Below are 21,942 nucleotides of genomic sequence, written 5' to 3' on the forward strand. Positions count from 1 at the left end.
AACAGGGCAGTTAGTTAAGAAACTAGAGAATGAAGAGAAGTTTGAATCTATAGTATTCAGGGTTTGGGGACTGAGTACTTAAAAGACTGAAAACCTTGAATCAGAGTCTATTAAAAACAAAGGAATATTGTAAAGGGGTGTTGAAAAACATGGAGGTGGATCTTTGCTGAAAGCAGCAGAGTAAAAGCATTGTTTGAAAGAAGGTTCGCAGCCTGCAGGTGCAGCAGGTGGTCAGGAAGGCGAATGGGATGCTGGCCTTCATAGCGAGGGGGATTGAATATAAAAGTAGGGAGGTCTTGCTGCAGCTGTATAGGGCATTGGTGAGGCCGCAGCTGGAGTACTGTGTGCAGTTTTGGGCGCCGCACCTGCGCAAGGATATTTTGGCCTTGGAGGGAGTGCAGAGGAGGTTTACTAGGCTGATACCGGAGTTGAGGGGGTTGAGCTATGAGGAGAGGCTGAATAAACTAGGCTTGTACTCGTTAGAGTTTAGAAGAATGAGGGGAGATCTCATTGAGACGTATAAGATGATGAATGGGATGGATAGGATAGAGGTGGAAAGACTCTTCCCGCTCAAAAAAGACAGTAGGACTAGGGGGCACAGCCTCAAGATAAAGGGGGGGCGGTTCAGAACGGAGTTGAGGAGGAACTTCTTCACTCAAAGGGTGGTGAATCTCTGGAATTCTCTGCCCGTTGAAGTGGTGGAGGCTACCTCGCTAAATATTTTTAAGAAGCGGGTTGATGGGTTTTTGATAAGAGAGGGGATTAAGGGTTATGGGGAGAGGGCGGGAAAGTGGAACTGAGCCACGACAGATCAGCCATGATCTTATTGAATGGCGGGGCAGGCTCGAAGGGCCAGATGGCCTACTCCTGCTCCTATTTCTTATGTTCTTATGGCATGTTTGTTCAAGTGGAGTTTGGAATCCAATGAGATCAGTTGGTTCACAGTGTAATTTTATCTGGGGGGATTTGAGGAGAAATCCACATATGATCGATTGAGTGGCATTTTCAGAGTGGGGTATTGTCTGACCATAATTAGCCTGTTGGGTTACAGGGACTTTCGGTATTGAGAACACAATTGTATTAAGATGAATTTCATAACCTGTGTTATCTTTTAACTTTTGTGTATTTTTGTGAAGGTAAGTGGGAATGAAGGTGTATTGTATTATAAACAAATTTTCCATGTCTAATAAATGTTTTTTAATATGTTGAATTGGCATTCCGTGACACTATTCATTTGCTAAAAAAAGTTAGTCTTCTGAAGCAGTATTTCATTCTACAACCTTCCCATCTAGTGGTAGCATCTCCCAAAATTGTAACTGATGGGTGCTTCTGTGAAGTGCAAGGGAAGCAGTCAGTGGAGGGTGAGATTTGGAGTGGACAGGTCAAAGTTCACCACTCTTGACGGGTTAGACACAGCGAGATTGTTTCCCCTTGTTGGGGGACTCTAGGACCAGAGTGCCTCATCTCAGAGTAAGGGGCTGCCCATTTAAATTAGAGATGAGGAGGAACTTTTACTGAGGGTAGTGAATCTGTGGAATTCTTCACTACAGAGGGCTGCAGAGGCTGGGTCGTTACATACGTTCAAAGCTGAGATAGCCAATTTTTTTAATCAGTGAGGGAACCAAGGATTATGGGGCAGGGCTGGGGATTATCATAGATCAGTCATGATCTCACTGAATGGTGGAGCAGTCTCAATTGGGCAAATGGTCTAATTCTGCTCCTGTGTCTTATGGTCTTAGGTACTACCTCCCAGGAGTTGCATGTTTGTGGTTGTTTTTTGCTTTGTCAGATTATCCATGGGTCGTTTTCTACATTCTCCTCCAGGTTTGTAATTTGGATGTTTGGCAGAGAGGATATCCAAATGGGACACCAGGAGCAAGCTGGCTTATTGCTTTTTCAATCTGGATGGGACATTTCCCATTGATATAGTGTTGCAGTATTGTGTCCCAAGTTATTTTTGGTACAATTCCAGACTAAACTACCGAATCAAGTCAAATCAAATCAAATTAGGAAGATTTGGGTGGCACGGTAGCATACTGGTTAACAATGCTGCTTCACAGCTCCAGGGACCTGGGTTTGATTCCCGGCTTGGGTCACTGTCTGTATGGAGTTTGCACATTTTCCTTGTGTCTGCATGGGTTTCCTATGAGTGCTCCAGTTTCCTCCCACAGTCCAAAGGAGTGCAGATTAGGTTGATTGGCCATACTAAAAATTGACCCTTAGAGTCCTGAGACGCATAGGTTAGAGGGATTAGCGGGTGAATATGTAGGGATATGGGGGTAGGGCTTGGGTGGGACTGTAGTCAGTGCAGACTTGATGGGCCAAATGGCCTCTTTCTCCTCTGCAGGGTTTCTATGAACAGATAAAAGTAAAAATTAGAAATGCTTGAAATCTGTATGAGTAAGATGTGCAATAGGCCCTTCTGGAAAGAGAAAAGACAGATTGTGAGATTTTAGGTCTATGATCTGTCTTTTCTGCTTATAGGTGCTGACAAACTAGTTCAAGCATTTTGTTTTTATTTATAGTTAGTCCCAGATATACTGACTTCGCAGCTTGTGAACCGCCCCTCAAAAGATCAGACCACTGACATGGGCAGGCTGCAATAACTATAAAAAGAGACAACATATTTCAGGAAAATGGAAGACATGAAAATTGTCAATCATGAATACAAGTTATCGGGTCAGTGATGAAAACACATGCAGCATTCATTTTTATTTTGTCAGTGTTCTGCAGTCACTATCTGTCATGATATGCTGAAGATGTCATTGAAGACACTGTAAATGAGTATGTGAAAAACATTTCCAGTTAATATAATTTAAAGGTATGACAGATTGCTCCTACCTTGCACAGGCAAGAGCTACCAGTGCTGCTGCAGCATTTTCTTTCTGTTTCCATGGAACTGATTGACCCAAAGCAGGTGATTCTTCTAACCAGGAGCAGAGCAAAGCCTCCAGGCCATTCAGACAGTCAGCAGGTTCTTTTGTGAGGCTCAGAGGCTGGCAGTCTCTAAGGCAGTTCAGGAGCACCTCAGCAGTGATGTTACAGAGAGAAGGGTCAGTTTTACTTTGTGATTGGATCAAAGGAAATACCAATAATAGGCCCATGCGAGAGGTAAATGGCGCCTGTTCTGGTTGTTGTAGCAAGCCCTGTCGCTTGAGCAAGGACATGGTCTCTTCGTCACTGGAGTTTTCACGCTCATGCTGCTCTTCAAGTGCTAACTGTCGTTGTGCATTCCACAGGCCTCTTAGTGCATTGAGACGATATTCAAGTAGTCGTGCATATGCATTACTCTGGTTCCCACACACAGCTCGCAAGCGTTCTGCCAGCTCTTCAGGATTTTTGGTTTCAAATGTCAATATCTGAAATTGAACAATTAACATTTTTCATCATAATACTGGAAAATGTTTTTACCAATCCACCAGCCTGCATTTATATAGCAGGGATTAATGTAATAAAACATTCCAAGGTACTTAACAGTCAGTGAGTTTTACAGCATACAAAAAGGCCCTTCAGCCCATCGTGTTTGCATTGGCCATCAAACTCCAATTATTCTAATCCCATTTTCCAGCACTTGGTCTGTAGCCTGGTACGTTATGACTTTTCAACAGCTCCTCTCAATGCCTTCTGAGTGTTGAGGGTTCCCAAAATTTCAGGCAGTGTTCCAGCTTCCCACCACCCTCAGTTGAAAAAGTTTTTCCTCAAATCTGCTGAATCTCCTGCTTCTTACTTTAAACCTACGCCCCCCACTAGTCACTGACCCCTCTATTAAGGGGTAAAGTTCCGACCTACCCTATCCATGTCCCTCAATTTTGTACACCTCAATTAGGTTCCCCCCTCAGCCTTCTCTGTTCCAAGGAAAACAATCCCAGCCTCATCAGCCTCTCTTCATAGCTGAAACGCTCCAGCCCAGGCAACACCCTGGTGAAACTCCTCTGCACCCTTTCTAACGCAATCACATCCTTTCTATGATGTGGTGACCAGGACTGCACACGCTACTCTAGCTATGGTTTAACCAGCATTTTGTACAGTTCCATCATAACCGCCTTGCTGTTATAGTCTATGTCTCAGCAAATCAGCACCTCATCCACCTGCCCTGTTGGCTTCATGGTAGTGACAAACAAAATTTGACAACCACCACACAAAGAGAAATCAGATGTAGATTTTAACAAGCACCTTAGCGGAGGAACGAGGGCAAAATACTGGAAATCATGCACTGCTTTTTCTGCCCTTAAAGAAAAGCTTTTTATTTCGAGCGAGAAGTCAGTCTATTTCAGATTCTAAACTAGTCAGATATGAAGAGGCCTGCAGGTAGCACAGCTTCACAATGCTGTGACATCTACAGTCCTCATCTGATACCACATAATGCCATGTGTTCGAAACTACACAAATCCAACAAACTTTAATTAATGCATTTCAATAAGTAAACTCAAACCAACGAATCAAAACATAACAGCTTATTCGACAACAGTAATTAAAAACATTACAGTATTATCTGTAACAAGGCAAGGAAATAACAAATTCCTCTACTCACCACCTTATAACATTCCTGGTTTATATTTGTACCACACGGCATAGAGAACCAAAATTGCATTCCAAAAAAAAGATGAATAAGTATATATTTTACATGATTATAGTGCTCTAGACAAACAAGGGGACATCATTCAATGAGCAGCTCCATTAGCTTAATGGATAAATACACCACCTGGTTCATAACAGCTACGCAGATCAACTATACTGTATCAGCTTCAACCTTGGCCTCTCAACACAAGGCTGGATGTCATTTAAATTCCACTGCTGACTGATATTCAGCACTTCCACCGGAAACGAAATATCTGTCAATATTACGTAAGGGTAAGATGATGCTCACTGATGTTAACAGGATATTCATTCATGTAGGGAATCACTGTTCATCCCTATCTTCTCAGCCAGTCACAGGTCAAGGTATTAAGCTTCCAAGTTCGTTTCCACATTTGACTATATAACCACAACTTCAGTTCAAAAGTAATTAATTGCCTATAAATTCACTGGACTGCCATGAGGACATATGAAATACAATTTTCTTGTTTAAACTCCTTCTTTGCCCTTTCCCATCTCTAAAATTGCACCTACAAATCCATGCCTTGAACTCTCCGCTCCTGATTCTGGCTCTTGTGCATCTCCTATACCTTCACCCCATCACTGGCAGTCTGATCTTAGGCTAAGTGCCATGTACCTGAATACCTTATAGTGCTTATAATGGTGCAAACCAAATCCCAAAAAGAGAAACTTGATGAGCAATCACAGCTATTATCTATTTGTGTTTTACCATGAGACAATTGGTACCCACTATGTTAAGGGCCAATTTAAACACACAATACTATGTTTACTTATAATGAATCCGAGGGAACATTTCCACTAATGATTCTTAGTTGGTTCGTCTCATAAATGAACACCTCTTTATGCAACAGTCCCTGTGGCTATTTAATATATAAAAATCCAGTAATATTACAAGGTACAGCACACAATTGCTGTAGGGGAGGTATGTCACAGGCTTCATTCTCTTTCTCCCCCCATTTGGCTATGGAAATTCAAGACTTAAAACAAAACCTGTTTTCTGGAACAACTAGACACTTCGAGTGGTTGAAGGCTGCCACCTTCACACCCATGCCTACACCCAACACAGCTCCCAACCTCTCTTTAAAAATTGCTTTCCTCTTTCAGATTTTCCGATTATCCTTACCTTTTTTTGAAATTTACCTTTCCTGGGAAGTAAAAGCTTTTACATTCTTTTTATGACAATCACCTTCAGGTAAAATTTAATAACTTTATTTATGACTTTTTCCAAGCTCAAACCTCTTTTTCACTCCCCTTTGAAATTTAGCAACTGAACACAACAAATCTTCATCTCCTCATGCAAATTTCTATTCATGCCTTATTTACCTGCAGAATATGTAACTTGGTCGATTCACTGAAAATAAATTTTCTTCACAACCTTCATCTTCTTCAAGAAATTCTATCTTCAAACCTGATGCTTTGATTAATCCAGTCAACCCTCCTATAATGTCCTTTGGCCTATGACCATTCCATCTGCATCTGTGAAGAGCCTGGGAACATGTTTCTACAATAATGATTACATGAATGCAAGTTGCTGCTCTAATTTGGTGAAGAAAGAACAGCAAAATCATGACAAGTTTCAGCATCGAAAACCTGCTATCGTTATGGGAACAGCAAGTTAAAACTTTATCAAAGATCAAAACTGAGCAAAATAGGATAGAAAAGTGATGGTTGGGTTATTGCCCTGTCGGAGAATTCAGAGACAATGGGGGTGACCAAAAAAATCATTATTGAAAGAGATCTTTGCTTAAAAACTAACTTATTTATACACTCAAAGCTGCAATTAAATTTTGAACCAAACAATCATAAAATGTCACTGAACAGTTTTTCATCTCAAAGTAGATTCGTACACCTTTTGCCAAAATCACTAGAAATTTTGAAATATACAGGCACTTGCAGAAATATTTCTAAATTTGTGATTAATCTCTGGAGGAAATGAAAGAACTAAGTCCCTGGTTCAAAGTGGTGGACCATTATGGACTGTGAAATTGTAGCCAAAGAAACAAATCATGCCCATATCAGATGTACACTTTTAGTGACATCTACTCCATTATTGACCCAGACACCACTGCTTAATAGCTTCTAAAAGCTTAAAATATGTGCTTTAAGCATCTCTATTTCAGTCCTGGGGCAATATTTACTAATAGAACTGAACACAGTAATGGCAAGTATGATACCAGGACTTTTTCGGCTTAGCACATCAGGTCAAAACTTCCCAGTACATGGATGATGACATCATTTTCCGCTCAAATTGGCTGTTCACGTATTGAGAAGCATTTAAAACCAGTGTGAACTGGCCTCAAGAATCAAAGTAAATTGCAGAAAGAGAGAGGCCATGTTCTCTAAGAACTGGGTCGACTGATCTTTTGGCCCCTTCATTAGCAGGTGAAGCTACCTGAAGGCACTGGGATATAGTTTGGAGAGACCACAGCACGCATTCAAAACTGGAAGGACATACAGTCACGTTGAAACAGATACTAGCTACGTGGGAGCGATGTTATCTCCATTCCAAGAGTGGACTTGGCACTCTTGGTGTTTGAGGGATCCTACGTATGCTTAGCTCTGTTTGTTTCAGTTATGCAAAGGCTTCATTTGAAGATATTTCTGCCTATGTAATTACATTTAAATGCTAAGCTAAACAAAATTAACTAACTCGGTTTTAACTTGACCACATTTTAAGAAACAAGGCATGCTGCATTAGCTAGGAAAATTGACTGCGTTTTTGAAAGTACAATGCAAGCAAAAACAAGCTCTCTCAAAAGCCAAAGTATTTAATAAGCAATATCTGCAACTTGTTTCTTCAAGTTGGAGACAGCATGTGCCGAACAATTTCAATAACACAGATAAGAATTAACATATATTGTAGTCACAGTTCTATGTTGTTAGTTCAGTCCAGAGTCTGTTTTGAGTGCTGCTTTAATCAGTACAGAATTGGCAAAAGCCAGCATTTCTCTCTCGTTTTAGTAACTATTTTTCTGTTCACTTTCTATAATGTTAATTTTAAGACCTGTTCAGTAAAAGAAATTCAGCTCAGTACCAGGGTTGTCTTCCATTACTCTGAGAATGTAATGGGCCCTACAGCTTTGATCTGTGTAACATAGGTCTAACCCATGCCCCCTCCTGCAACATGGTGGTCACTCAAGCCATCTTCTGCTTTCTCTGGAGATCTGAAATAGACCATGGCCACCACACTTTCCTACAAAGGGGAATCAAGTTGGCTCTCACCTTGATGGTCACCTTTGTGTGCCCCTCAATACAGAACCCCCAAGTCATTACTGAGGTTTTATCTGTCCCCAATGTTGCAAAAAGGTGGGTTTGGTTATGTTGTGCAGAACACATCAATCAGTTGGACCATGCACTACCATTCCGTCAGGGACAAGTATATGCAGAATATTTGACCACAACTCCATCAGACAGTGGTCTGCAAGTTCAAAAACCCCCCGAGGCCCTGTGAGAAAAGGTGGAGACTGCCTGGCGGTTACCTGAGCAGAACGTCAAAGCTATTTGGCAGAACGCATCACCAGAACACTCAAACAAGCTCCTCAACACAACTTGATGGTAGTCACCCATCAGATCCTTCCTGCACGCCCAAAGTCTCAACTCAGCATGCTGCCTTCAAGGCAGTTGCTGTGGGGACAGAACCGTTGCCCACCTCTTTTTGAAAGGTGCATGGCAAAGCAGGTCTTGAAACAGATGCAGTAATATTTGTCAAAGCTCATCCCAAGCAGTTCCCTAACACAAGATTCTCTGCTCTACTGGCTGTTTCCAGGGATGTACACAGACCATTGAATCAGCAAAATACTACTATTGATTTACAAACCAAATCTACTTCATCACGACCACAAATATTTGAGAATCTGTATTCAAACATATCAGTACAGGACCTAACTGCAGGAGTTCTTCAGGGGACTGTCCTAGGCCCATCCATTTTCAGTTGCTTGATCAATAATCTTCACCTTCCTTACTTCAATAGGTTAGAGATGGAGATGGAGATGATTACTGATGATTATACAATGCTCAGCACCACTTACAATGCCTCAGATGTTGAAGCTGTTCAAGCCCATTTGAAGATCTAGACAACATGCAAGCTTGGAACAGATAAATGCTAAGTAACATCTGTGCCAATAAATGGCCAGGCAGGCAGGCACAGACAGACAGACAGACAGGCAGGCAGGCAATCCAACAATCACTCCTTGACATTCAATGGCATTAACACCACTGAATTTCCCCAACATCAGCATCTTTGGTTACCATTGATAGAAACTGAACCAGTCATTACATTGCCTACAGGTGGTCAGAGGCTGGGAATCCAATGGTAGGTATCGCACCTCCAGATCCTCACACCCTTGCCTGGATAACTGCAGTTCCAACAATACTCAAATCAAGCTCAAAGGATAAATCAGCTGCTTGATTTTTACCCCCAAAAAATTCTGACCTTGAAAAAATTCAGTCCCTCCACTACCAACATACAGTGGTAGCAGGATGCACTATAACAATTCACTAAATCTCCTTCAACAGCATATCCCAATCCTACAAATCTCTACCACTTAGAAGTACTACAGAACAGATATTTGGGCTAAGTATTCAGATCACCAATGATCATCCTGGACAACTCTCACCAATTTTTCAGATGCACCATAGAAAGCATGCGATCCAGTTGCATCACAGCTTGGTATGGCTCCTGCTCTGACCAAGACCACAAGAAACTATAAAGATCTGTGAATGTAGCCCAGTCCATCGCACAAACCAGCCTTCTATCCACTGATTTCGTCTACACTTCCCACAGCCTTGGGAAAGCAGTCAACATAACCAAGGAGTTTTGAAGTGTATTAGTGTCACAAGTGGACTCATATTAACATTGTACTAGTCACTGTGAAAATCCCCTAATCGCCACATTCCAGCGTCTGTCCAGGTACACGGAGGAAGAATTTAGCATGACCAATGCACCTAACCAGCATGTCATTTGGACTGTGGGAAGAAAATGGAGCACCCGGAGGAAATCCATGCAGACAGGAAGGCACATGCAGGCTTCATGCAGAAAGTGACCCAAACCAGGAATCGAACCTGGGTCGCTAGCACTGTGAGGCAGCAGTGCTAATCACTGTGCTGCCCTTGGGCCCCACACACCATGGATATACTCTTCCGCTTTCTTCTTCAGGGAAAAAATGAAAAAGTCTGCAAACACATACCATTAGGCTCAGGAACAGTTCTTCTCTGCTGTTATCAGACTTTGGGATGGCCCTATCAAATATTAAGCTCATCTTTCTCTTCAACCTACCTATAACTACAACACAGTATTTTACAGCCTATCCTTTCCCACCGCCCCCCCCCCCCCCCCCCGCCCATGTACTTCATGAACAGCATGTTTGCCAGTATAGTGTGCAAAAAACAATACTTGTTACTGTGTCCCAGTACATGCGACAATAAATCATATCACATCATTACATGCAAGTTCTCCTCCAAGCCACACATCATCCTGACTTGGAACTATATTGCCGTTTCTTCGCTGAGGCTGGGTCAAAATCCTGGAACTCCTTTTCCTACAGCACTTACACCCCAAGGTTCACTGTCTTAAGGGCAATTAGGGATGGGCAATAAATGCTGGCCTAGGCAGTAACATCCACACGTAGTATTAACAAAATGTTAACATATGAAGGGATCTTACTTGAAAATTTAATCCATCTTTCGTATTCATATATGGAATAATCTATGTTGGACCACAATTTCTGTTATTCATGCAAAGATTAGTGTATAATGATCGGCTATTTAATCTATAGACCAATATGTTTGCTGTTGTGACCTATTCAGTTACCACCTTGCTATAAATATCACCTTACAGGTGAGCTATTAAGAGAGATGCATCCTTTTCAAATTCTGATGAACATTCCAGCTTCGAGAAATATTCTGCATCTCAGCCCACCGAGACTCAGTGAAATCTGCTCCACAGAGTAGAACAGTATTAGTATCAATCAATAGCATCTTATATTAGACCTCCATGAAACAGCAGTGGTTTTCTATTTCTCCAGATTCTCAATGTTGTGGATTCAGCATCTGTTTCACAGCAGATTTTTTTTTAATGCAGCATTGCATCACATTTTACAACCTCATGTTGGACTGCAGGACTTTCGCTAATGACTGGCACATCTTTGTATAGACCAACAATCTGTACATTGCATCACTGTTCTGTACTTGCAGTTTGGAGACACTCCAGGCAACATTTACTTTTGCAACAGAGATAGTCATACGTACAGATAGATTCATCTCAGTGCTGCTTCATTCACTTTACAGTGCAACTGTTGAAATTGGAATTCACATTGGCTGAACTATTAAAAAGGACAACGCCATAGATAATAAAGTCTTTAATACAATCTCAAGATGTTCCACAGGAAGATAATCAGGCAAGTACCACTGCACCAGAGGCATTACGTCAGGTGGCCGATGAAGTTTTAAGGGGGCGTCTCTAAAGGACAAGAAACTAAAGGAGTTATTGATTTTCGGAGTTTAAGAGGGCTGAATGCATGGCCATCGATAGTAAAGTGGGGCAAGAGTTAATTACCTCCTTGGCCTGATAACAGCCTAATGACACCAGAGAGAAAATTCCACATGAACAAGAGCTTCAGAGATTTAGGGATAAAGAAGTTTATTAAGTCAAACAATTATCATGTCTGAAATCATGCTCTCTCTTCAATACAATTTAATATTTAGATAAATTCCTGTTTGGGAAATAATTAAAATAATCAGATTCAATTGAATTATTTCAACTTTGCTGTACTTGGATACTGAAAATTACTAACCAATGACAACACTGCATCTACTCAACGTGAACATGATTCACAGGGTCAGCACATTTGCACATGCAATATGTATAGTCTCATTCAAGTTAGCACATTACCGTCATTAAATTAAGAATTGGAAGCGTCTAATGAGATAATGCATTCTTACTCAAGTTTTGAGACCACTCAGAAATCATTTACTGAGCCATAAAACGACAATTTGTTCGTTTCAGTTGTGTGCATAGCTGCAATCAGCAAAACCAAGGCACAGATTTACTCAAGACTCTTATTTAATATCTCCTCAAGGAATTGCTTACATTGTATCAATACTAATAAAGGGAAATAAGCAATGAAATGCATTGCAGTTCTCCTATAATAACCACTTTTGGGACTTCTTGCACTGTTCACCACTAATAAAGTCACAGCATACTGTACTAATTACTGAAAAGACGAAGTACATTAGCAGACATTTTATCACTCAAGTGATGCCAAATATCTTCAGCAAGTTACAAGAAACCAAAGGAAGGAACCCAGTGCCCAAATTTCGGAATACTAAACGAAAACAATTGTAACACTATATATATCTATATTCCCAAAAGGCTAAGATTTAAAAAGATTTTTCTTTAAATGTTCAGTATTTGCAGCATTACTAAACTAAATCATTCACAACATGATGAAAGTCATTGATACCAATCAAGCAAGACATCAGTCCAATGCATATTAAATCCAATTGACTCAAAAGGTACTCCCTAACCATTCAATTCCTCAAAGACACCAGTACTAAATATTAAGAGCATCAGTCCAATACAGGAGCTCCAACTTCTGCTTTACAGTCTGAATGCATTTGCACTGACTAGTGCATCACATGAGTACTATAATTGAAGTGCAAATTCCACTTGGGAGTCCAGAGTCATGGCCTGATCTCTCTCAAATGAAAAGCAAGATACACACATGTTGGACATATAACTCTGAAGTCACCAGGCCACCCAATAAATATTCCACAAGTTTTATGTAAACAGAAGTGCTTCATAGCAACGTAATAAGTATGTAGCACAAAAACATGGTACAAGACATAGAATAACTCATGATTCAATGCTTGCAAAGTTCTTCATCACAGTTGATCCTCCTTCAAGTGAGACTCCAATTGATCATACAAATATCAGAGCGCATTTGGATTTTAAAAAAATGTCATGGGATGAGAGCATCACTGACATTATTGGATGCCCATCCCTAAATACTCTGAGGAGGTGGTGAGCCACTTGTTGAAACGCTGCAGTTCGAGGTGTATGTCCACCCAAAGTGATGTTAGGGAGGGAGCTCCAGGTTTGTGACTCAATGACAGTGAAGGAACAGCAATATAGTTCTAAGACAGGATGGTGTGTGACTTGGTAGTGGTTTCCCCATGCACCTGCTGCTTTTGTTCTTTGAGGTGGACAAGGTTTGGAAGGTGGAGACTTGGCAAGCTGCTGTATTTTATCACGTGAATGGTACCCTCTGTTGTTGTGGGGAGAGCGAATGTTAATTACCAATCAAATTTTCAGAAGCCAATTGCCAGCAGAAGTCTGGGAGCAAGTTACTTCATTGCTCACTGTCTATTTCTATCTTTCTTCAACCTACCTTTTACCAAAAGACTCAATGAGCCTTTATCCGTTCCAAACACCATTTAGTGGCAGCTTTGGCTCAGTAAGAGGGTTGTGATATTCAAGTCCTATTACAGAACACCATCTAGTTTGATACTTCAGTGCAATGCTGAAGAAGTGATGTACTATCTGATATTACAGTGATTAGGACTGCTGCTTCACCCAAGTTCCAAATTTGATTCTGGCCTTGCATGTGAGAGTTTGCATGCTTTCCTTATTTCTGAATGGGTTTCCTCCCACAGTAGAAAGATGTACAGGTTAGGTGGATTGGCCATGCTAAATTGCCCCTTTGTGTCCAAAGGAATGTAAATTAGATGGATCAGTCATGGTAAATGTTCAGTGCAGACCTCCTTCTGCGCTCTACGGACTCTATGGGCTGTCTGCTGAATTAGATTGAACAGAGACCCTGTTTATTGCCTTAATTTTTCCCAGTGGCCTGACCGATATTTATTCTTCACCCATCATCATTAGAAAAAGAAATTGGTCATTACCTCATTGTACACATCACAGTCCCAGAAGTAGCAAAGTGACTGCCACATACACTTTGCCATTTGAAAATCCTTCTCGTTAATGTGGCACCTATAGTGCAATCTTGTAACAGCGTGACCATACAGCTGCCCTGTACTATTTTCTCATAATACATTCTCCAAATGGGCCCTTTCCCTTTGATTATAATTTTTGAGAGTTACATCTAACAATTGCTCAAAGCTTAATAGTTTTATTCATTGTTTTGCATTCCTTTGCTTTGTTCCAACAGTAGGATCAACTTTAACCATAGAAGACCATAGAATTCCTGTAATGCAGAAGGAAGCCATTTGGCCCATCGTATCTGACATTATCCCAGCCCACCCATCTGCCATCTTCCCATGCATTTACCATAGCCAATCCACCTACACATCTTTACACAGAGAGAAAGCCCACAGACACAGGGAGAACATGAAAACTCCACACTGACAGTCACCCAAGACTGGAATCAAACCCAGCTCTTTAGTGTTGTGAGGCAACAGTGCTGACCACACTGCTGCCTCACATGCTGCCACAAGTTTGCCCTTGGCGAATGCACAGAACCTTAAAATTTGGTCCGAAACAGTAACTTTTGTTTCTTTCACCATAGATATCAACTGATCTGCTGACTATTCCAGTATTTTTAGCTTTTATTTTATCTTAAAATCAGAGCAAGGCAATTCAGGGCTGAAACCAAACTTCTCTCCCCAAAAGACTGAGGATGCTGGGTCAAGTGAAAATTAAGATCGACACTTTTTTGTTAGGCAAAAGTATAAAGCGAAAGAGAAAACACTGGAAAATCTCAACAGGTCTGGCAGCATCTGTAAAGAGAGAAAAGAGCTGACATTTCCAGTCCAGATGACCCTTTGTCAAAGGTTTGATCTGACTAAACAGCAGAATAAGCTTGGGAAACAAAACATTATTCTTTCCCTTGCTTTCTGAAATGCTGCAATATAGGAACAAAATTGTTTATTAAAAAGACTCATTGTTGCACTTTTCATGACTCAGGATATCTTAAAGTCCTCTACTATCTATGAGGTACTTGAAGTGCAATGACCATTGTAATTTAGAAAACATTTGCTTGGATTCTGATGGGGCTTGACAGAGTAGGTGCTGAGAGGATGTTTCCCCTTTTGATAGATTTTTTAGGTTAAATTTTGATCTCCAAGTTAAAGGTTATGGAGGACTGACAGAAAAGTCAAGTTGACACCACAAAAAAAACTGGCCACAATTTTACTAAATGGTGGAGCAGGTTCAAGACGCCGAAACCCTTACTCCTGCTCCTAATTATAAAAACTGAGTAAATAAATAAGGGTAGGGTTAACTGAACATCTTAAATATTCAGCTGATCAAAGTAATATATAATGAGCAGATATCCTAATTGGCAGGATGAGGTTAATGGTGTCCTACAGGAATTTGTGTTGGGGGCCTTAAATAGTCACTGTATGTATTAATTACTTGGATGATGGGATAGAAAGGCACATATTCAAATATGGTGGTATGGTAAGCAACTGTAGATGGAAGCATTAATTTCAAACAAATATTGATAGACAGCGTGAATAGGCAAAACTATGGCAAGTTGGTTTCAATTTGGAACACATTATAGAACAGGATCTCAAAATGATGAAAACTAGAAAACAGTGGAAGTCCAAAGAGACTTGGGGGTTCAGGTAGATACGCGTATTGAAATGGTATGGAAAATAATCAGAAAGGCTGGTGGAATACTGCCCCCTTTATCTAGAAAATTAGGATTGTAAAGGTATAGAAGTCATTATTCCAAAAAAAGAAGCCCTGGTTAGATCATACCTGAGTACAGTGAGCAATCTGGGCACCACCACTCCAGATGGACAGATTTTTGGGATCGGACACAGAGAGAGGACATGCCCCCTTTTCTTCATGCTCTGCCACTTTTCTTTCAGCTCAGATTCAACCCTTGTTTTCCTCCTCCTCCTCCCCCCCCCCCCAATGATGCCTTGCCCTTATATTTTGGCTTATTACTCCTGTTAGTTTTCTGTTGTGCGGGATAAATGTGGTGGTGGTGGTAGGTGGGTGGCTGTGGGGGAACAAGAAAACTGTTGGTCTGGTTCTGCATATACCTGGTCTCCAAGGTTTCATTTAAAACAAGAGATTAAACAAACTAGGGTTGTATAGTCTGGAATTTAAACAGTTAAGGATATTCTGATCAAAATTAAGATGTTGAGAGGAACCAATAGGGCAGCTAAATAAACCATTTCTGTTAGTTGAATAGCCTCGGGGTGGGAGGCAGTCTGAAAGAGAGCCAAACATTTGCGGAGTGAAAGTAGGGAATACTTCGCACGAAGTATACTCGTGGTTTAGAACCGTCTTTTGCAATGGCAATTGATGCCAAACCAATTGCTAATTTTAAAATTTACTGTTAAATTGTTAACCAAAGGTATTAAGGGAAATAGGACAAAAGAAGCTTGCTGTATGGAGTAAGGTCACAGGTCAGCCATGATCTTACTGAATGGCTGAACAGGCTGGAGGGGCAAATGGCTTAATCCTATTTCTATATTAATCTGGCAGCCAACTTGCACAAAATAGGATAACATTTCACTGCAATTTTGCTATGCTGTAAAATAAAATTTACATTTGGGCTAGATATTTGCATACAGTCTATGATATTCCATTTGACTGGAAGCAGGTACAACACTAACTTCACAATTCTAGTTGTGTCAGAGTGTAAGTTTACTCAATTAATAATCATGCATTGGCAAAGTCCAATAGTGCCTGAGTATCACACAATGGAATGACAGACAGGGGTCAAGAAAATGGACAACATGCAACTACTGGTTGGTTAGGGAAGCATAAAAAACAGGCTGACAAATCATACCCTCAGTAGAAGACAGCTATAATCACTCAGCAGGATATTTTCTTAAAGCAGATGAAATGTAAGCAATGTTTCCTCTTTCAGTTGTGATCATTTTCCTGTGTACAACACTGATGCACTAATGACTAACAAATTTGCATTACAACATTGTGCACAAGGTGGGTGGACATATACGTAACTTAGAAATCGTTTATTTAATTCAGAATTTTAATGCAAGTTTGGAAACGATTTAATGTTATTAAAAGAGATTCAAAAGATTAATTTAAACTGGATATAGAGTTTTTGGTGTTAGATCTACACCTGCAAGTACAAAATTGAGTGACTCAGTTTAAACTTACAGGAGTGCCTGAATTGAATAGAACAAGAATCACTAGAACTGCAGAATATTTTAAATAAATGTCTGCAGGAAGTTCAAATAATATGAACAGCTCATTATCATTCTGCATCATACCAAATCAAATCCAAACAACGTATAATTTCTTTGCCACTTAACCCCATTTTCTCCCAAGGAAATTCCATGCTGGGGTGGTACCCCAAAGGACATTATTCATATTTGCGACAGTGGACATAACTAAGAGCTGTGGTGACCCGTGGTCACAAATAACTCCAAACCCAACTTAGTATCCAAATATGTACATGGGTCCTGGGTGACTTGTTTTTCAAAAAGAAAATTTATCTTTATCTTCTTTAACCACAAGAAAGCAATTGTTGCAGGCCCTACTGGAGCTAATTCAATACCAACGAAAGATCAACCTTCTTGATGTGTATGGTTCAACCACTCAATACATCCAAAAAAAATACTATATAAGACTGCGTATATAGCATTTACAGACATTTAGCACTGGTGCAGCTTAAGCTTTTGCATTATACTTTAGCTAAGTCTATAAAATTCAAAATCAGCAGTTAAGTAGTTGCACTGATGAGAAAATCAAGTGCCTCTAACTTTTTTGTTGGATGCAACCAACACTTAAGCGTGCCTACCTCAATTAATTGCCAACTTTTTTCATGGTGGAAGAGTGGTATATCCTGTCATGCAGTCATGAATGGAAGTCTTACTTTGATCACTCAGATGCCATTGATTAAATTGGTAGCTAATCATTTGCACCATTAGGTACAAAAAGGTGAAAGTGACAAATGGTCTTCATCCTTCTTGATCCTTCTGCAATCTTTGATATAGTTGGACCACACCAACCTCTTCTAACTCCTCTCCACTGCCATCAAGGCATGTGGAACTGGAATCAGCAGCTTCCATTCTAATCAATTTAATCATAGTCAGAGAATCACTTGCAATAACTTCCTGTTCATACATCATCATCTTTGGCATCCTCCAAGGATCTGTCCAGTACTCTGCCCTATTGTGCATCTACATGTTGCCTCTTGAGAACATCCAAAAGCAGTGACAATTTTCACATTACATGAACACCAGGCAGCTCTACCACACCTCCATCTCTCTTGGCGTCACCACTGTTGCTAAGTTATCCGCTTGCTATATAACATCCAGTCCAGATGAGCATAAACTTTTTCCAAATAAATATTGAAATTATTGTTCACAGTTCCTGCTCTAAGCTCCGTTCTTTAGTCACTGACTCCACCCTTCTCTCTGGCAACAGTTTGAGATTAAGCCAGTCTGTTCTCAACCTTGGTGTGACATTTTACCTCACAATCAGCTTTTGGTTGAGTTTTTTTTTTAAGAATTCCCTTCTTTAGGCAGGCAAAATAACACAAATATCAGAAATACGCTATACTCTATAGTATATTACTCATCCAATCTTAAGATCAGGATTAATCAGATAAAATAGCATAATTACCATGTATCAATGAGATTAAAAACATATTTTGCAAAATAGTGCCTTATTTGGCAATACATGGCTTTGTGCAATCGCAATTCAAACAAAACCAGATCAGAGAAAACATATAGAAAGTGGGTAACAGAACTTTTAATTGAAATGAAAATTTCCATTATAACCAAATACATAAAGGTTAACATTAGCTTTCCCTTTGTTTATCTTCTATTACTGATCAAGCTTGTCGACCAATGTATTTACATAAAATCACCAGCATTTCAACATTTCTGCTTTTACACAAGATGAGGTCTATAAGCACTAACAGCAGAACAAAACCTTGCTGGATAATGCACACCATCCTTCAGTAAAAAGAGGCGAGGAGTCACCTGCCCTGCCAGCTGAAAAGTCCTTGTTTGACTAAATACAATTCTCAATTTACAATAATAAACTACGGTCAGATTCACCTAAAGTCCCAACTATTTGGTGCACTGAAACAGGAATTATACAGGTATAAGCAATTCAACTAATAAAGGTCTAAATGAATCTGCACAGCTCTCCTTCCATTTCATCCCAACCCACTAAAGCGTGATGGACCTCCTTCTCTGGCTGCTACACCTTTTCTCAGTAAAGGTTGCTTCTATAAGCCTGCTCCTGGCTTTGAGTTTCTGGTTCACCTTATTCTTTTTATTTTATGTTTTTATTCTTAGATCTCATTCTGGTCCTGAAGGATGTCAAATGTTCCACTCAAACTGACTGTTGTGATTTTGGAGAACGTGGAACATTGAGATAAATGGATCACCATCCAAGATAATTTTTCTACCTCCTCCAATCACAGGTTCCCTTCTTCTCATCCTTGCTGCTTTTCCAAACATATCTTATTAATCTGGAGGTGTAATGAGAGGGGGTGGGAGGGAGCACGTCATGATGGAGCTGGAATAACAGCATGGGAGAGGAGTAGCTGTGATTAGAGAAGTAGCTCCCCAAGATTCTGTCTCCCAAACGCGCTCACTGGTCCTCCAATTAAAGCGTATGCTGCTTGCCATATTGTGCACCTTCAATTCTTCATGCCAGTCCAGAGGAGACATCGTGTACAGAACTTGTCACCCATCTCTTTACATTTTCTTGGGTTGCTGCAGGCATTTTGGGGTGAATTTATTTTGAACCCAGCTCCATCATTGTAGACTATCTTCAGTTGCCACAAGGTTTGGATTTCCTTCCCTACAGCTCTCTACCTTGCTTTCCTTCTTTAAGACACTGTTTAAAACCTAGCTCTTAGTTATGTTAAAGATGTCTTTCAAAGCATTAGCACCAGGCACAACAGACAAAATGGTCTTCAGTGCTGGAAAGTTATAAGATTCAATTAATAGGATGGAGCCAACACCCTGGTACTCCAAAGCACAGTAAAAGCACGTTGACACCAATATATTCCAGCAATTTAATATTAAGAACGCAAGAAATAGGAGCAGGATCAGGCCATCTAGCCCCTCAAGCCTGCCCCGCCATTCAATAAAATCATGGCCAATCTCAAAGTGGTTCAGTTCCACTTACCCGCCTGCTCCCCATAACTCTTAATTCCCTTATTGATCAGAAATCTATCTACCTATGACATAAACATATTCAACGAGGTAACCTCCACCACTACAATGGGCAGAGAATTCCAGAGATTCACTATCCTCAGAAGTTCCTCCTCAACTCTGTTCTAAACTGACCCCCCCTTATTTTGAGGCTGTGTCCTCTAGTTCTTGTTTCCTTTCTAAGTGGAAAGAATCTGCCTCTACCCTATCTAGCCCCTTCATTACCTTATGTCTCTAAGATCTCCCCTCAGCCTTCTAAACTTCAACGAGTACAGGCCCAATCTACTCAATCTCTCCTCATAAGCCCCTCATCTCTGGTATCAACCTGGTGAACCTTCTCTGTACGCTCTCCAAGGCCAATATATCCTTTCGCAAATCAGGGGACCAAAATCGCACATAGTAGTCTCGTTGCAGCCTTAGCAATACCTCGTACAATTGCAGCAAGACCTCCCTGCTTTTATATTCCATCCACCTCGCGATAAAGGCCAACATTCCATTCGCCTTCTTGGTCACCTGCAGACTGAGTTTTTGCGATTCATGCACAAGGACCCCCAGGTCCCTCTGCACAGTAGCATGTTGTAATTTTTCACCATTTAAATAATAGTCCATTTTACTATTATTCCTTCCAAAATGGATAACTCACACTTGCCAACGTTATACTCCATCTGCCAGATCCTCGCCCACTCACTCAGCCTATCCAAATCTCTCTGCAGACTTTCTGCGTCCTCCACCCAATTTGCTTTCCCACTCACCTTTGCGTCATCAGCAAACTTTCTTACCCTAACTCAGTCCCCTCCTCCAGATCGTCTATGTATATGGTAAACAGTTGAGGTCCCAGCACCGATCTCTGCTGCACGCCACGAGACACTAACTGCCAACCAGAAAAGCACCCATTTATTCCAACTCTCTGCCAATCCTCAATCCATGCTAACACTTTACCCCCAACTCCGTGTACCTTAATCTTCTGCAGCAACCTTTTGTGAGGCACCTTATCGAACACCTTCTGGAAATCTAAAAACACCACATCCACTTGTTCCCCTCTGTCAACCGCACTCGTTGCATCTTCATAAAAATCCAGTAAATTCGTCAAACACAACTTTCCCTTCATGAATCCATGCTACATCTGCTTGATCGAACCAATCTTTTCCAGGTGTCCTGCGCTTTCTTTAATGATGGATTCCAGCATTTTCCCAACTACGGACATTAAGCTAACCGGCCTGTAGTTACCTGCCTTTTGTCTACTTCCTTTTTTAAACAGCGGCGTAACATTAGCTATTTTCCAATCAGCCAGCACTTCCCCAAAGTCCAGCAAATTTTGATAAATTACTACTAACGCATCTGCTATTACTTCTGCCATTTCTTTTAGTACCCTGGGATGCATTCCATCCAGACCCAGGGACTTGTCTACCTTTAGTCCCATTAGTCTACCAAGTACTACCTCTTTAGTAATAGTAATCGTTTTAAGGAGCTCACCCCCGACAGTCTCACGACCGTTAATGTTTGGTAAGCCATTTGTGTCCTCTACCATGAAAACCAACACAAAAAACTTGTTTAAGCCCTTAGCCATTTCCTCGTTTCCCATTATTAAATCCCCTTCTCGTCCTCTAGGGGTCCAACATTTACTTTAGCCACTCTTTGCCTTTTTACGTATTTGTAAAAACTTTTACGATCAGTTTTTATATTTTGTGCTAGTTTAGTTTCATAATCTATCTTGCCTTTCTTTATCGCTTTCTTAGTCGTTCATTGTTGTTTTTTAAAGCTTTCCCAATCTAATTCCCCACTAGTTTTGGCCACTCTGTACGCATTGGTTTTTAATTTAATACTCTATTTTCTTTGTTATCTACGGCTGGTTATCCTTTTCTTACATTCCTTTATCACCTGAATATATTTTTGCTTAAGGGACTGTTCAATTTTAAAACAAATTCCTAATGATAGATGTTACATGATGATTTTTTTTTTTAAATTCTTCATAATGAGCAAATCAATGCAAGTCTGACCGAACCTTGGTGTAAAAATGGTACTGCAGTTCTCCAGTAAGAAATGTTTGATAGCTGTTTTCTGAATTTTCATTAAAGACATTTGTACATAGGCCATTTGGTCAAAACTGTCACAGAATGCTCTGAGTAAATATGGTGAAGGGTTGAGTAAGAAATTTCACTTGCCACAAGTAAAATCTGCAATAATTTAACTCCAATGAATATTATCTATGAGGGCAAAAATGGTGAA

The 21,942-nt window shown here is 40.5% G+C and overlaps 1 protein-coding gene across 5 annotated transcripts in view; it reads right to left on the bottom strand.

Moving 5' to 3' along the window:
* The window catches only part of hectd4 (HECT domain E3 ubiquitin protein ligase 4), a 268,508-nt gene that overhangs the window by 242,991 nt on the left and 3,575 nt on the right, over positions 1 to 21,942 (bottom strand). For all 5 annotated transcript variants that reach the window (XM_080208163.1, XM_080208164.1, XM_080208165.1 and 2 more), the window contains exon 2: positions 2,842 to 3,359. In XM_080208163.1, the coding sequence (XP_080064289.1) occupies positions 2,842 to 3,359 (518 nt within the window). The remainder of the gene's footprint in view (positions 1 to 2,841; positions 3,360 to 21,942) is intronic.

The sequence above is a fragment of the Carcharhinus amblyrhynchos genome, chromosome 20 (genome assembly GCF_965287045.1).
Source record: "Carcharhinus amblyrhynchos chromosome 20, sCarAmb.v2.hapA, whole genome shotgun sequence".
NCBI classification, from domain to species: Eukaryota; Metazoa; Chordata; class Chondrichthyes; order Carcharhiniformes; family Carcharhinidae; genus Carcharhinus; species Carcharhinus amblyrhynchos.